The sequence below is a fragment of the Coregonus lavaretus genome (assembly GCF_964263955.1).
Source record: "Coregonus lavaretus genome assembly, chromosome: 4".
Taxonomy (NCBI): domain Eukaryota; kingdom Metazoa; phylum Chordata; class Actinopteri; order Salmoniformes; family Salmonidae; genus Coregonus; species Coregonus lavaretus.
The window spans coordinates 18,488,963-18,507,188 of NC_139991.1; the positions used below are offsets into that span (position 1 = coordinate 18,488,963).

The 18,226-nt window shown below is 42.9% G+C and overlaps 1 protein-coding gene across 1 annotated transcript in view; it reads left to right on the plus strand.

The window, feature by feature from the left end:
* Positions 1-18,226, plus strand: part of LOC311128064 (leucine zipper protein 2-like) — a 200,337-nt gene that overhangs the window by 90,913 nt on the left and 91,198 nt on the right. Inside the window, exons 2-4 of the mRNA XM_084160020.1 lie at positions 136-253; positions 5,248-5,318; positions 10,175-10,256. Coding sequence (XP_084016146.1) covers positions 136-253; positions 5,248-5,318; positions 10,175-10,256 — 271 coding nt within the window. The remainder of the gene's footprint in view (positions 1-135; positions 254-5,247; positions 5,319-10,174; positions 10,257-18,226) is intronic.

The window sequence follows — 18,226 nt, forward strand, 5'->3', positions numbered from 1 at the left end:
TGCTCTAATGACAACACTTTTAATCCGCTTTAACACCGTCTCCTACTCCCAAGGGTGCCAATAAAGAGTGATTCTCTCAGGCGGCGGACATAAAGTAGTGAAATCTCTCTTTCTTCTCTCTCTCTCCCTTGACAGACAAGGCTATGAGGGGCTGGAGCAGAAGCTGAAGGAGGTCTTCACCGAGCGGACTGGCATCCTGCGTCAACTCTCCAAGACTTCAAAGGAACTGGACAGCATAAAAGGCAACCTTCAGGTTAGAGCCCCGATGTTTCTTTTCTGACAGATTATAGTGGGATGTTAAAGAAAGGTGGATGGCTTTGAGTGCCTTTGGAACACTGAGATTATTTCGAAAGGCTCTGTTTTAGGACTTAAAAAATGGCTTAAAAATTCAGCTCAGCCTGTGATTCACTCTTTCTCATCCACTGTCCTGGCGTATAATGAGCCACTACATACCTGGGGCCTCATTTAGCAAAAGCAAATAAGCAATATGTTCTGCATTTTGACGATCTCCCCAATCGAATATGAATGCAAAGCCATTTTGGAAGTGGAATTCCTTTAGTTGAGGTGCAGTTGTAAAAACTGGAAAATTACTCCAAGGTGAAAGTGTTGAAATCTGTCTCTACACTCTTCGAAAAAAGGGTTCCAAAAGGGTTCTTCAGCTGTCCCCATAAAATAACCCTTTTTGGTTCCAGGTATAACTATTTTTGGTTACAGGTAGAACCCTTTTGGGTTTAATGTAGAACCCTCTGTGGAAAGGGTATTACATGGAACCAAAAGGGTTCTACCTGGAACCCAAAAAAGTTGTTCAACAGGTTCTCTTATGGGGACAGCCGAAGTACCCTTTTAGGTTCTAGATAGCGACCCTTTTGTTTAATTGCAGAGGATTTTTTATGAGATGATCTAATAACTATCGTGACAGGACGTGCATGTGTGGTGCGGATGGAGGATGTTTATATTACATTATTTTACTTCAGACCTGGGTTCAGAAAGTACTGTATTTTACATCTTTCAAATACTTTAGATGTGCTTGATTGAAATTGCCTGGCTCAATGGAACCAATGGAATAGTCCCAACGGTGCAAACCCTGTCCACCTGGAACTCCAAGTCCAAGTGAAATTATTTGAATGATTTCACCCCAGGTCTACTTTGAATGGTATCTATGCTTCTACCCTTGACATCTACCACAGCTCGATGTAATCCGTTTTCGTCATACAGATCCGCAAATGTTGTATATACAGTATGTTGTATGTACATGTACGTTACAACGTTACTCTTTCCTGTGAGCAGTGCAGAATAGGATTGACAGAATGGGGATTGACAGGTAATGAGAAGTAGAAGACAGAAATGTATGATAAAGATCATCACTCCCATAGTGGATGCTGTTAAATAAATTCATTAGAATTGGTAAATGCACAGCTTGGATATAACACCACATAAACATAGTGAATCCTAGATCTTGTGATTCCAGTGTAATTTGGTTGTTAAATTGTATACTGCAGCAAGGCAATACATTTTTCTCTGATACGTCTGCATATCGCCACTGATCAGGGTTGCAGTCGATTTTATTTCAGTTCTCGTCAAACAAGTAGGGAATGAATTGAATCGAACAAATAGATTGAAAAAGACGTTAGGTTGTATGAGTATTTTCAACTTCCTGTGTCCCACAGAGAACCAGCAGACACAAATCTGTCTCTCGGGTATTAGCCAGAGTACCATTGTCCCCTAGGCAGTCTTGAATGGAATCTCTTTTGCCAATTTTGGTGGCAGTGATCCCTTGGGTTAGTCTGGGCCACTGTGTTCTTTTTAGTAGGCTTGGATGGCTGTAGCCCCTGATTTGGAGGGCTGGAACAGTCAGAGTCAGGGGGCAATTTCATTTCAATTTTAATCAATTACTTCCCAATTACACCCTGTGAACTTGTATGACATGTGACCTGGCCAACCTGGGTTCATGGTGTTGTCCTCCTGACAGTTTTTGGTGGCATCCATTGTCCCTTGGTCGGGTCTGGCTGGCACTGTGTGTAGTCTAAGCTACCACTGTCCTCGGGGCAAGCTTTGATGTCAGTTAGCTACTGTACATTATGTGCAGACTTGGATGGCAGTGTCTCCTGTGCCTTGTGCAAATGTACTGGGTAAAGCAGGGGGCGGGAGATGATGGGAGACGCGAGGGGGGATGGATCTCTTATAAGAAAAGGTGGGAAACAATCAACAGTAACTTTTTAGAGTAATCAATTATGTATGTGAGAACCGATTAACCTTTCTGGTGGAGATTTACTGTCCTAAGTATTTATTATTTTAATTAGACATCCCTTGGGTGCTGCGTCAACCCTTCATAATTAAACTTTGCCTGATAGAGCTTTGATTCTTGGAAGTTGCTCTGTGGTGTGCTAGTTTAGGGTTTAATGGGGGCCATTCCTTTGCACCACAACTGCTTATGGAGGTGCCCTGGTTTGTTATGGTAGTGCCAGCACCCCTCTAAATCGAACCATGATTGGATGCACCCAGATCATTTATTTTAATTATTTTTTTTAGGGGGTAGATCAGCTTTAATATTGCAGATAGATCGTAGCTTCCATCAATGTAATTGTCTGCATCACTTCCAATCCCCCATATATATTTTTGCAAATATACAGTGGGGAAAAAAAGTATTTAGTCAGCCACCAATTGTGCAAGTTCTCCCACTTAAAAAGATGAGAGAGGCCTGTAATTTTCATCATAGGTACACGTCAACTATGACAGACAAATTGAGATTTTTTTTCTCCAGAAAATCACATTGTAGGATTTTTAATGAATTTATTTGCAAATTATGGTGGAAAATAAGTATTTGGTCACCTACAAACAAGCAAGATTTCTGGCTCTCACTGACCTGTAACTTCTTCTTTAAGAGGCTCCTCTGTCCTCCACTCGTTACCTGTATTAATGGCACCTGTTTGAACTTGTTATCAGTATAAAAGACACCTGTCCACAACCTCAAACAGTCACACTCCAAACTCCACTATGGCCAAGACCAAAGAGCTGTCAAAGGACTCCAGAAACAAAATTGTAGACCTGCACCAGGCTGGGAAGACTGAATATGCAATAGGTAAGCAGCTTGGTTTGAAGAAATCAACTGTGGGAGCAATTATTAGGAAATGGAAGACATACAAGACCACTGATAATCTCCCTCGATCTGGGGCTCCACGCAAGATCTCACCCCATGGGGTCAAAATGATCACAAGAACGGTGAGCAAAATCCCAGAACCACACGGGGGGGACCTAGTGAATGACCTGCAGAGAGCTGGGACCAAAGTAACAAAAGCTACCATCAGTAACACACTACGCCGCCAGGGACTCAAATCCTGCAGTGCCAGACGTGTCCCCCTGCTTAAGCCAGTACATGTCCAGGCCCGTCTGAAGTTTGCTAGAGTGCATTTGGATGATCCAGAAGAGGATTGGGAGAATGTCATATGGTCAGATGAAACCAAAATAGAACTTTTTGGTAAAAACTCAACTCGTCGTATTTGGAGGACAAAGAATGCTGAGTTGCATCCAAAGAACACCATACCTACTGTGAAGCATGGGGGTGGAAACATCATGCTTTGGGGCTGTTTTTCTGCAAAGGGACCAGGACGACTGATCCGTGTAAAGGAAAGAATGAATGGGGCCATGTATCGTGAGATTTTGAGTGAAAACCTCCTTCCATCAGCAAGGGCATTGAAGATGAAACGTGGCTGGGTCTTTCAGCATGACAATGATCCCAAACACACCGCCCGGGCAACGAAGGAGTGGCTACGTAAGAAGCATTTCAAGGTCCTGGAGTGGCCTAGCCAGTCTCCAGATCTCAACCCCATAGAAAATATTTGGAGGGAGTTGAAAGTCTGTGTTGCCCAGCGACAGGCCCAAAACATCACTGCTCTAGAGGAGATCTGCATGGAGGAATGGGCCAAAATACCAGCAACAGTGTGTGAAAACCTTGTGAAGACTTACAGAAAACATTTGACCTGTGTCATTGCCAACAAAGGGTATATAACAAAGTATTGAGAAACTTTTGTTATTGACCAAATACTTATTTTCCACCATAATTTGCAAATAAAATCATTAAAAATCCTACAATGTGATTTTCTGGATTTATTTTTCTTATTTTGTCTGTCATAGTTGACGTGTACCTATGATGAAAATTACAGGCCTCTCTCATCTTTTTAAGTGGGAGAACTTGCACAATTGGTGGCTGACTAAATACTTTTTTCCCCCACTGTATATATATACAGTATATACATATCTTTTTAAAAAATATATATTTTCCTTTATTACTTTCTAACCCTCCCCTAATTGGAGTAAACTAGTGAACAGCAACGCTTAGGTCTCTACTTCCAGCTTATACATACTATATACATTTTATGGACACGGTCCATTTTACAATAGTTCTCTTTTGTTTGTTTTTCCCCCTGTCCTTCCTCTACCCTCAACCTCTCCCATCTATTTTTGATGTCCATCTGGTTTGATTTCTATTTACCATATCTTTCAAACTGTGCTCTTTCACAAAAGTTCTTAACCTATAACCTATATATGTTTTACGGACACAGTATGTTTTACATTAGTTATCTTGTTGTTATTAGTTGTTATTAGTCCCAACCTTGAGCTCCATTCAAGTTGTTGTGGTAAAGAAATACGGGTATTTTTCTGAATGTCTCTTCTCATTATACTGAAGCACATATTTAAACCGTTCTGTAATCTTGCGGAGTTTCCATTATTGAACTCCATTTAGTGTATTTATGGAAATGAATGAATTTATTATTAACAAGACACTGTACCACTTGAATTTGCTAGAATTTTATTCAAAAGTTTGTCTCTGTCAGAGTTTTCTTCCCCAAAAAGTGTCAGATTCATAATTACACTCCAACCTGAATGTAAACTATATGAGTTCCTACAAGCTTACAAATAAACTACAACGTTTTGTATCACAAGAAGTATTTTCGACTACCCTCATAAAAGCATAAACATCAATAATCTATGAGGGGTTACACAATATGGACGAAAAATTATAATAATTATTCACATCTTTTTTTACCCGAGCATAGATAGGCTACTGTATGACAGCTTGGAGCAACGTGTACATTTACACTCGAAAGGGGCACTGTTGTTTTCCTTCTGTTCCTATGAGTGCTTTGAATCAGCTCCTTCACATTGGAGTGTTGGAGTGAGACTGTGAGTGGTCATATAATAAACCCATTTCTCTTGTGAGACTAAAAAGCTTTCCTTCCTCTCTTCTAGACACTGAAAAATGACGACTCTGTGGCCAAGAAGGATGTCCAGAGAATCCTGGAGCTCAGCCACAAGCAGAGGTAGATCAAAGCTTCTTAACCATTTTGTCACGCCCTGGCTCTAGGGACTCTTTTAAGTTGAGCCAGGGTGTGTAGAGTTTATGTTTTGTGCTCGTTGTGTCTAGTCTAGTTTTGTATATCTATGTTGGCCAGAGTGGTTCTCAATCAGAGGCAACGATTATCAGCTGTTGCTGGTTGTCTCTGATTGGGAACCATATTTAGTCAGGTGGTTTTCCCACAGTGTTTGTGGGATCTTGTTCCGTGTTGGTTTGTGTTTTGCACCTGTGGACGTCACGTATCGTTTTGTTCGTGTATCATTTAATAAATAAGTATGTTCACCTTCCACGCTGCGCCTTGGTCCTCTATATCCGACGATCGGACAGAAGATCCCACCAATACAGGACCAAGCAGCGTGCCCAGGCAGGAGAGGAGAAGTGGCACCAACCGGGCAGTCGTCGGACAGGCGAGGGGCACCCCCAATACATTTTTAGGGGGGGGCACATGGCAGGGACGACGGGGCCACTGGAGGCAGATAAGGGGCGAGTTGGTGGACGAGGAGAGAAGGCCACCGGGTTACGGGAGCCATTGGTGTATAGAGGGAAGGAAAATGTAGAGGCACGGCGAGAGGTACTGAAGTGTGTTGCCAGTCCGGTCCGGCCCGTTCCTGATCCCCGTGTAAGGCCAGTGGTGTGTGTTCCCAGTACGGTCCGGCCTGTTCCTGTCCATCGCGCCAAGCCTATGGTGCGCGTCGCCAGCCCGGCCCGGCCTGTTCCTGCCCCTCGCACCAAGCCTATGGTGCACGTCGCCAGCCCGGCCCGGCCTGTTCCTGCTCCCCGCACCAAGCCAATGGTGCGCGTCGCCAGCCCGGCCCGGCCCGTTCCTGCTCCCCGCACCAAACCTGTGGTGCGCATCGCCAGCCCGGTCCGGCCTGTTCCTGCTCCCCGCACCAAGCTAGTGGTGCGCGTCGCCAGCCCGGCCTGTTCCTGCTCCCCGCACCAAGCCAATGGTACGCGTCGCCAGCCTGGTCCGGTCTGTTCCTGCTCCCCGCACCAAACCTGTGGTGCGCATCGCCAGCCCGTGCCCGTTTCACCGGTGCCTGGTCAGGTACCGGTCAGCTGCTCCACACCGGAGCCTGAGCAATCCGCTCCACCGAAGTCCAGTCCAGCTCCAGCCAGTGGGGCTAGACCAGACCAGGGGCACTACGGGGGGGTTAGTAGAGGGTGGTGGTCAAGCCCGGAGACGGAACCGCCTCCGAGGTGGAATGCCCACCCAGCCCTCCCCTGTTCGGTGATGTTTAGGCGCGGTTGCAGTCTGCGCCTTTAGGGGGGGGTACTGTCACGCCCTGGCTCTAGGGACTCTTTTAAGTTGAGCCAGGGTGTGTAGAGTTTATGTTTTGTGCTCGTTGTGTCTAGTCTAGTTTTGTATATCTATGTTGGCCAGAGTGGTTCTCAATAAATAATTAAAATAAATAAATAAATAAATAATTGGTCATTTAGCAGACGCTCTTATCCAGAGCGATATCAGAGGCAACGAGTATCAGCTGGTTGTCTCTGATTGGGAACCATATTTAGTCAGGTGGTTTTCCCACAGTGTTAGTGGGATCTTGTTCCGTGTTGGTTTGTGTTTTGCACCTGTGGACGTCACGTATCGATTTGTTGTTTTGTTCGTGTATCATTTAATAAATAAGTATGTTCACCTTCCACGCTGCGCCTTGGTCCTCTATATCCGACGATCGTGACACATTTGCTATTGCACATTGCTACAACATGGATTCTTTTGAAGAGCAACATTACTTTTAATTCCTTTTATGGTGCAAGAACAACGTGATTTTACCTGCAATTCAGCCTTTGGTATATACAGTGGGGGAAAAAAGTATTTAGTCAGCCACCAATTGTGCAAGTTCTCCCACTTAAAAAGATGAGAGAGGCCTGTAATTTTCATCATAGGTACACGTCAACTATAACAGACAAATTGAGAATTTTATTTCCAGAAAATCACATTGTAGGATTTTTTATGAATTTATTTGCAAATTATGGTGGAAAATAAGTATTTGGTCAATAACAAAAGTTTCTCAATACTTTGTTATATACCCTTTGTTGGCAATGACACAGGTCAAACGTTTTCTGTAAGTCTTCACAAGGTTTTCACACACTGTTGCTGGTATTTTGGCCCATTCCTCCATGCAGATCTCCTCTAGAGCAGTGATGTTTTGGGGCTGTCGCTGGGCAACACGGACTTTCAACTCCCTCCAAAGATTTTCTATGGGGTTGAGATCTGGAGACTGTCTAGGCCACTCCAGGACCTTGAAATGCTTCTTACGAAGCCACTCCTTCGTTGCCCGGGCGGTGTGTTTGGGATCATTGTCATGCTGAAAGACCCAGCCACGTTTCATCTTCAATGCCCTTGCTGATGGAAGGAGGTTTTCACTCAAAATCTCACGATACATGGCCCCATTCATTCTTTCCTTTACACGGATCAGTCGTCCTGGTCCCTTTGCTGAAAAACAGCCCCAAAGCATGATGTTTCCACCCCCATGCTTCACAGTAGGTATGGTGTTCTTTGGATGCAACTCAGCATTCTTTGTCCTCCAAACACGACAAGTTTAGTTTTTACCAAAAAGTTATATTTTGGTTTCATCTGACCATATGACATTCTCCCAATCCTCTTCTGGATCATCCAAATGCACTCTAGCAAACTTCAGACGGGCCTGGACATGTACTGGCTTAAGCAGGGGGACACGTCTGACACTGCAGGATTTGAGTCCCTGGCGGCGTAGTGTGTTACTGATGGTAGGCTTTGTTACTTTGGTCCCAGCTCTCTGCAGGTCATTCACTAGGTCCCCCCGTATGGTTCTGGGATTTTTGCTCACCGTTCTTGTGATCATTTTGACCCCACGGGGTGAGATCTTGCGTGGAGCCCCAGATCGAGGGAGATTATCAGTGGTCTTGTATGTCTTCCATTTCCTAATAATTGCTCCCACAGTTGATTTCTTCAAACCAAGCTGCTTACCTATTGCAGATTCAGTCTTCCCAGCCTGGTGCAGGTCTACAATTTTGTTTCTGGTTCCTTTGACAGCTCTTTGGTCTTGGCCATAGTGGAGTTTGGAGTGTGACTGTTTGAGGTTGTGGACAGGTGTCTTTTATACTGATAACAAGTTCAAACAGGTGCCATTAATACAGGTAACGAGTGGAGGACAGGGGAGCCTCTTAAAGAAGAAGTTACAGGTCTGTGAGAGCCAGAAATCTTGCTTGTTTGTAGGTGACCAAATACTTATTTTCCACCATAATTTGCAAATAAATTCATAAAAAATCCTACAATGTGATTTTCTGGAAAAAAAATTCTCAACTTGTCTGTCATAGTTGACGTGTACCTATGATGAAAATTACAGGCCTCTCTGATCTTTTTAAGTGGGAGAACTTGCACAATTGTTGGCTGACTAAATACTTTTTTCCCCCACTGTACTTATACCCTACTGCTTTATAAATAGCGAACCAACATATCAACAACACATGACAATCATAAACAAACCATAAAACAATGTTTTATTGGAGCAATGTCTCCTGGTCCACAGACGATTTGAGCAGCCACCTGCGTTCCACTTAAAATCTGATAAATCCTGCTTTTGATTCGTTCCATTGCCAAGAATGATTATCAAATGACTTCATCACGAGATATCCAGGCAGCTGATTTATGGAAAATCATTTGTTTTTGACAGCTTTCAAGCATGTTTTTGATCGCTTCGGGGTAGTAATAACTAGCAACTATTTTAATGTGAAACCATGGTAGCCACATCCTCAAGTCAACACATGTAGAAGAATTACAAACATGAGGGTTACAAGATGCTGTCATTTCAGGTTTAGAAATGTAATTTAATTAGACACTGTAGCCTTTATAAAAGCTGAAAAACAGACACATATTGTAGTCAGCAACATGAAAAAACACAAACCTTAACCCTCGTCTTTACCACCACATTTGACCTAATCCTGGACTTAACCAATTACTATATTTAAACTGCAAAAATACAGACAACTTGAGGGGCCCATGAAATATAAGCAGGGATGGGGAAGACAGTACTAAAACTCAAACATTCTGTCCGGTTTACTTTTGTGCTCTGGTTAAAGTAATAACTGCCTTTCCACAGACATCATAACTGCCTTCCCACAGACACCCATAATGGGTTATACACTATTTTATACACAGTTCAGTGCTGTGTTGCCTGAGGAAAATGTCACTCAGAACATTTTTGGGTTGTTTGTAGCCTATAGGTAAATGTCTCTAAATATCGGTGAAGACATTCTACGCTAACTTCTTAAAAATCTTTGTCTCCCCTAAAACCTCATACTGCTGGTTTTAGGGTGAGATCAGAAAAATGTAATGCCAACGGATAGTAGCAGAAAAAAAAAATGTTTGCTTGGCTGGGCTCATGCCAACAGACAACTATTGGCATGTGAAATACGACAGGGCATCACAGCAGTGAAGAGAGACTTCTTTCTGAGATTGACAAACAGTGCTGTTGACTGCAGATGCTGCTCCTCGACTGCACAATTAATAGACCATGACAATGTCATATGTAGTTAAACTCTAAACCTACAATAAGCCCAGTCAAAGGGAATAATTCCTTGCTTCTGTAATCGTATACCAGTATTCTGGATTTTTGGAGGGATTTAAGTTTGGTATTTCGTCACGCATTCTATCACAAATGCTTTGGTTGAAAAAGTAAGTATGAATTGATTTGATGATTTGATCCTACTCAGTGCTCAGTCAGTCAGTGCTTGAAATACTATTACTACTGCCTCGCCACTGCGAGAAGTCAGAGAAGAGTTGGAGAGGGGAAGGATAGGTGCTAACTGAGTGTTTCTCACCTTTCCTCTCCACAGGGAAGAGATGAAGTCCCTCCAGGCTGCCTTGCAGAAGCAGCTAGACGAGGCAACGGAGCAAGCCGAGAAACAGCAGGCCACAGTGAGTAGGAGCCCTCAGTCGTCCTCACCTCGTCTACATCTCACTCCTCTAACCTCCCACTTGTCACCTGTCACCCGGGCCTGTGGGCACCTGTCACCCATCTCATTACCCAGCAGCCATATCTCCTGGCTGGCCCCTCCCTCCCACCACTTAATAACCAGTCTGGGAGAGTGAGAGAGCTAGGTGTAACCCAGAAATAGGAAGCATAGAGAGTGAGGTCCATCCACTCTCCGCTCTCTCCTTAAAGGATAGGTTTCTGATAAAATTATTCATTTTGTAAAAGCTAAACTCGACAGGACGGTGTATGTTTTTCCATAATGGTGATGAATAATTTCAATGAAACACACCTGTAGAGTATGAGGAGAAGAAACACTTAATAGACCAGGCGCCTTTTTTATATATTGTTCCTTTTGTTATCCTGTCATAAAACATTGCTTTTCATTCGCCAAGTAATCCAGGCCTCTATCATCATGCAACTCAGTCCTTTTTCTATTGTACCTGGCTGTCATTCTACTATAATTTCTATTCTATTCAAGTTTTATTATATTGGCAAGCTATTCAGATGTCTGAGAATAGCAGGCTACAAATTAACTCTGATACCACACATGCAGTCATGTTTATACCTGCTGTATGAATTGGACCTATAGGTAACAGTTTACTGTAGGCCCCCTATGTATAAATTAACTTTACTGTAGGTCCCTTATGTATGCGTTTACTGTAGGCCCCCATAATGCCTTTATAACAGCTACAAAAGCTGTTATAACATCAGTAATTAACATTATACTCATGTGGAGCCTTTTTCATACCTACTTAAATTAAACCCTAGCTTTTTTGTGCCCTGTTTTTATTCCCACTTCCCAAAGATATTTACTGCTGCATCTCTTATGGTTATCTGGTGAACCTCTAATTCCCCCTCAAAACAAATTATCCGAAAATCATTAATGTCCCAAACAGACCGTGGAATGCTTTTGAGATATTCAATATATGCTAATAAGAACAACATGGCCTGAAACAAGTGTGGACATCTTAAAATGGGCTTCCGTCTTCTTTTCACAGTACAGAACAAGGGTGGCTGATGTTGCTAGCCAACAATCAAACTGTCGTTGTTGACATTTTCATGTTAAGATGAGTGACAAATCCCTGGTGTAGGGAGTTAATTATGGTCAATATTAAAGGAAATTGTATTGGCTACTGCAATGCATCAAATCAATTACAGTTTTTTTTTAATGATGTTACCAGCCGGTTACTACGTTTCTGGGATAACACAAAAGTGTTGTAAAGTTGAGTTTCTTGGTTGTATCATATACAGCATAACTCTGCTACTGCTACTATTCAGTGTACGAATGGAGTTTTGGGAAAACGCACACCGATGCTATATGAATACCTGTCTTGTTTGTTATAAAGTGCATTTTTAAATGTTTTATTGAGCCAATGCATACAGCTCAAGGCGAAGAAACAGAGTGTGAGTTGAGGTTATTTGACATCTCCGTAGCTGGGCGAATTTGATGTGAGGCATTGGGTAGAAAACATTGTTTGATTGGAGTTGCACTCTGCCCCTAGGGAGCTCTAGAGTTTGTTTTCTCTAAACCTACTAAGCAGCAAAAGTGGAAACCAGGGTTAGTAACAAGCACTGTCAAATGAATTTGGTTCGGGACGATACTGCACTAAATCACCAACGTTATTATGAAACGTGCTAATGTTTTAATGAGCTGTTCTCACTTCAAACATTTCATCATCTTGGGTTGCCTCATTTGGAATTGATGAAATTAGTGCAACTGATAATCAATTATCAATACGGTGTTAAAGGGAATACATTATTTCAATCAATTAGGAGCTGAATCTTTATCTTCCTTCTCCCTACACGCAAAAACTATAAATTAGTACCCCAGTGGACCACATACAGCGAACAGCTGTAGCTGTACTTGGAAATTGACATGCACAATAGGAAATCATTTGCAATGGGAAACACATACTCATCATAAATGCCTATAACATGTAGAGAATTTGATGAATGTGAAGCTGTGGCTCCACTCAAAAGATCTCAGTAAATTGTAATATTGTGTGGTTCAGAAACCTTGTTTGGGTTCACAACCTTGTGTAAATTCACTGGCGTAGCACAGTTTCTCTGGACCCCCCACAAAGTCGAAGTTTGCCCCTACCCCCCCTACAATTTTAGGCTATCAGATGATGTGGTGCTAGTATTTGAAGTAGCCTGTAGCTTTGCTTTAATGGGTACAGTGGGGAAAAAAAAGTATTTAGTCAGCCACCAATTGTGCAAGTTCTCCCACTTAAAAAGATGAGAGAGGCCTGTAATTTTCATCATAGGTACACGTCAACTATTTTTTTTCTCCAGAAAGTCACATTGTAGGATTTTTAATGAATTAATTTGCAAATTATGGTGGAAAATAAGTATTTGGTCACCTACAAACAAGCAAGATTTCTGGCTCTCACAGACCTGTAACTTCTTCTTTAAGAGGCTCCTCTGTCCTCCACTCGTTACCTGTATTAATGGCACCTGTTTGAACTTGTTATCAGTATAAAAGACACCTGTCCACAACCTCAAACAGTCACACTCCAAACTCCACTATGGCCAAGACCAAAGAGCTGTCAAAGGACACCAGAAACAAAATTGTAGACCTGCACCAGGCTGGGAAGACTGAATCTGCAATAGGTAAGCAGCTTGGTTTGAAGAAATCAACTGTGGGAGCAATTATTAGGTAATGGAAGACATACAAGACCACTGATAATCTCCCTCGATCTGGGGCTCCACGCAAGATCTCACCCCGTGGGGTCAAAATGATCACAAGAACGGTGAGCAAAAATCCCAGAACCACACGGGGGGAACTAGTGAATGACCTGCAGAGAGCTGGGACCAAAGTAACAAAGCCTACCATCAGTAACACACTACGCCGCCAGGGACTCAAATCCTGCAGTGCCAGACGTGTCCCCCTGCTTAAGCCAGTACATGTCCAGGCCCATCTGAAGTTTGCTAGAGTGCATTTGGATGATCCAGAAGAGGATTGGGAGAATGTCATATGGTCAGATGAAACCAAAATATAACTTTTTGGCAAAAACTCAACTCGTCGTGTTTGGAGGACAAAGAATGCTGAGTTGCATCCAAAGAACACCATACCTACTGTGAAGCATGGGGGTGGAAACATCATGCTTTGGGGCTGTTTTTCTGCAAAGGGACCAGGACGACTGATCCGTGTAAAGGAAAGAATGAATGGAGCCATGTACCGTGAGATTTTGAGTGAAAACCTCCTTCCATCAGCAAGGGCATTGAAGATGAAACGTGGCTGGGTCTTTCAGCATGACAATGATCCCAAACACACCGCCCGGGCAACGAAGGAGTGGCTTCGTAAGAAGCATTTCAAGGTCCTGGAGTGGCCTAGCCAGTCTCCAGATCTCAACCCCATAGAAAATGTTTGGAGGGAATTGAAAGTCTGTGTTGCCCAGCGACAGCCCCAAAACATCACTGCTCTAGAGGAGATCTGCATGGAGGAATGGGCCAAAATACCAGCAACAGTGTATGAAAACGTTTGACCTGTGTCATTGCCAACAAAGGGTATATAACAAAGTATTTCCACCATAATTTGCAAATAAATTCATTAAAAATCCTACAATGTGATTTTCTGTATTTTTTTCTCTCATTTTGTCTGTCGTAGTTGACGTGTACCTATGATGAAAATTACAGGCCTCTCTCATCTTTTTAAGTGGGAGAACTTTCACAATTGGTGGCTGACTAAATACTTTTTTTCCCCACTGTACATGTTTATTTGGTCGTCATTTTCTCATGTTAAGCCTACCGTTTATGTTTTTTACAAAGCTATAGGCCTACGGTGTCGCAATGCTGCTATTTAGAATGCAGGCTGGCGGCAATAATGTATTTGCTTGTTAAGTAATTAAAGTGGGAAATTCAAACATTGCAGATTGTAAAATGATTTTTGAATGCAAGAGCATACTAATCAGTAACCAATAAAACATGTAAGAATATACAGCTGTCCTGTAGGCCTTTAGCCTACCTTAGCCATCCTCACGCTCTCTCGCAGCTTGGATTGAAAGTTTGTGCTTCGTAAAACCAGTCTATTGATCCCAAATAATACAATCAGTCCACCTTCAAAACAATTGCTTACTAGGGATTGTTTCATTATGCAGACAATGCAGTCTAGCCCAGGGTTTCCCGAACTCGGTCCTGGAGTCCCCCCTGGGTGCATGTTTTGGTTTTTGCCCTAGCACTACACAGCTGATTAAAATAACCAACACATTATCAAGCTTTGATTATTTGAATCAGCTGTGTAGTGCTATGGCAAAAACCAAAACGTGCACTCAGGACCGAGTTTGGGAAACCCTGGTCTAGCCTACTAGCCTATCTATAGCTATATACAGTATTTAGCTGGTAGTCTATTTATATTACACATTGGAACTCGGACTCCACGCTGTCGGGGCGATCCGTCTCATCACTCGTAGGCTTACCAGTGTTCACAGAACACTCATGAGCACTGCTGGGTCTCTGGCAGTCGTCAGCTTGGTTTTCTGGGAGAGGAGGAGGAGGAGGAGGAGGAGGAGGAGGAGGAGGAGGAGGAGGAGGAAGGCCGGCACCCTCACTAGAGGAACTGTCAATATTCTCAAGGGCAGGAAGATGAGGTGGAGCAAGGCCACTGTGATTTCTGGGCTCGGGCAGTGAGGTCTCTGTCGGGACTGGGAGGCTGCTAGTGCTAGCTGCGGCATAAGTAGGCCTACTAGCTTCCACCTGCAATGGTGTTTCGTCAGTCGAGGTGGTAGCTTTGCTGATGTGGTTCGAGCTTGATCAGATAAAGCTTTTTTGGTCTTGACTTTTGTTTATCCATCTTAAACAACGCACTCACTCTCCATCCGAGTCTGACCTGATTCACATAACTTTTTTAAAACTTGATAGCCAATTAGGTGAGGAGGCCGAGGCAGGCTGCCACCGGCGCCGCTGAGAAATAGGCTAACTAGATGCATGAAAACGATATTGTCTTTCTGACTCACCTACTACCATGTAGATTGGACAACACAAACACTTTGCTTGCTACATGTGGAAATTAAAAAGGAGGGTTACTGTCAAAATTATTTATTTACTAAATGAATACAATTTAGACATACAGTGCATTCGGAAAGTATTCAGACCCCTTGACTTTTACCAAATGTTGTTACGTTACAGCTTTATTCTAAAATTGATTAAATTCATTTTTTTCCTCATCAATCTACACACAATACCCCATAATGACAAAGCGAAAACAGGTTTCTAGAATTGTTTTGCAGGCGTATAAAAAAAAAATATATATACACCTTATTTACATAAGTATTCAGACCCTTTGCTATGAGACTCGAAATTGAGCTCAGGTGCATCCTGTTTCCATTGATCATCCTTGAGATGTTTCTACAACTTGATTGGACATGTCGATATAAGGTCCCACAGAGCAAAAATCAAGCCATGAGGTCGAAGGAATTATCCGTAGAGCTCCGAGACAGGATTGTGTCGAGGCACAGATCTGGGGAAGGGTACCAAAAAATGTCTGCAGCATTGAAGGTCCACAAGAACACAGTAGCCTCCATCATTCTTCAATGGAAGAAGTTTGGAACCACCAAGACTGGCCACCCGGCCAAACTAAGCAATCGGGGGAGAAGGGCCTTGGTCAGAGTTCCTCTGTGGAGATGGGAGAACCTTCCAGAAGGACAACCATCTCTGCAGCATTCCACCAATCAGGCCTTTATGGTAGAGTTGCCAGACGGAAGCCACTCCTCAGTAAAAGGCACGACAGCCCACTTGGAGTTTGCCAAAAGGCACCTGAAGAACTCTCAGACCATGAGAAACAAGATTCTCTGGTCTGACGAAACCAAGATTGAACTCTTCGGCATGAATGCCAAGCGTCACGTCTGGAGGAAACTTGCCACCATCCCTACAGTGAAGCATGGTGGTGGCAGCATCATGCTGTGAGGATGTTTTTCAGCGGCAGGGACTGGGAGACTAGTCAGGATCGAAGGAAAGATGAAAGGAGTGAGAGATCCTAGATGAAGACCTGCTCCAGAGTGCTCAGGACCTCAGACTGGGGCGAAGGTTCACCTTCCAACAGGACAACGACCCTAAGCACACTGCCAAGACAATGCAGGAGTGGCTTCGGAGTGGCTTTGGGACAAGTCTCTGAATGTCCTTGAGTGGCCCAGCCAGAGCCCGGACTTGAACCCGATCTAACATCTCTGGAGAGACCTGAAAATAGCTGTGCAGCGACGCTCCCCATCCAACCTGACAGAGCTTGAGAGGATCTGCAGAGAAGAATGAGAGAAACTCCCAAAATACAGGTGTGCCAAGCTTGTAGCGTCATACCCAAGAAGACTTGAGACTGTAATCTCTGCCAAAGGTGCTTCAACAAAGTACTGGATAAAGGGTCTGAATACTTATGTAAATGTGATATTTCCATTTTTATAATTTTAATAAATGTTCAAAAATTTATAAAAACCTGTTTTTGCTTTGTCATTATGGGGTATTGTGTGTAGATTGATGAGGGAATAAAGCAATTTAATCAATTTTAGAAGAAGGCTGTAACATAACAAAATGTGGAGAAAGTCAAGGGGTCTGAATACTTTCCAAATGCACTGTAGATGTGAGATGACGGGCGCATGGTCCCCCAGGATTTCTGCTACTTCAGTGTGTAAGTTGCTCTTCATAGTTAAATATTAGGCCCACCTTTCATGAATTCTCAAACAAAATGACAACCAATCATTAATGAATGGTACACTATACAAGACAGTAGCAACAACACTAGACGCCCGAAACCCATAAATGTCTTAGCAAAAAGGTTCTGTGGTGCCTGTCAATAAAACACAGATCCAATTGTATTACCTCTGGATGACTAGTCTACAAAACTGGCATCAGTAAATTTAAATAGTGACGCTGCCTTTAAACTAACTTCAAAAGATAAACAACCTTAGGTAGGTCAAGAAAATAGGTACACAAACTTCAATAGATAAACCACACACAAAAATGGATGATTGAATTTCCCAGTTGGAGGCATGCCATTCCAAAAAAGTATTACAACATGATGAAAAAGATTGACCTGGTTATTTCATCGCTATCATAACAAATATGGCATCATACTTGTAACACTAGTTGCAAATGCTGTGCATTGCAATATACAGTTTAATTGTATAATAGCTCTGGAAACACAAAAAGCTCTACAACATTGCTCAGGCTTATTGCTCTGATTTAATCAGTAAGTCGTATGAATGAATTATACTGTAATAACACAATTCAAAATGTCAAATCTTAACAATGTAGCATGCTAAAGTTTTATATTTTATATCCATCATTTCAGTGTGTCGTGCCACAACCCAAAGGGAACGTTGTGCTGGGATGTGTTATCGACGTACCCATGGGTAGAGGCATGAACTCCAAATGCACCAACATGAACTGTGATGTTATTAGTGTGTCAACCGCCTAGCCCTAGTTTACAGTCCCCCGGGTGCCTTCAGAGCTGAGGTCATCTGGGCCATGAATTCTCTCCCCTTCCTCCCTGGGACAATCTCAATGACCTCATTGAAGGACAACATTTCCCTTAGAATCCTTTGTCGCAGAGGTGAAACAGAAAGCAGAATCGGAATATCGATGTAATCCTCTGCCATCTGCATCAGCCGTTTGAGGCCTGACTGCTCGTTAAATACAGGTCACGAGGAATGGCTGCACTACAGAGACATGCCAAGCTTGCGATAAAGGGATTGCGATAAACAAAGTTATCACTCTGACACAATGAGCATATGGGCTATTAAATTAATCACACAGTGGAAAATAGTCTGTCAACCACCGCGGGCATAAATGCCTCCAATATGAGAAACAGCAACCACACCAACAGTTAACTCACCTATTCTAGATACACACATTTACGATAAATCGTTGTCAAAACCAGCAGTGAATCATAATATTTTACATTGTTTTATATGTGTTTTTGTAA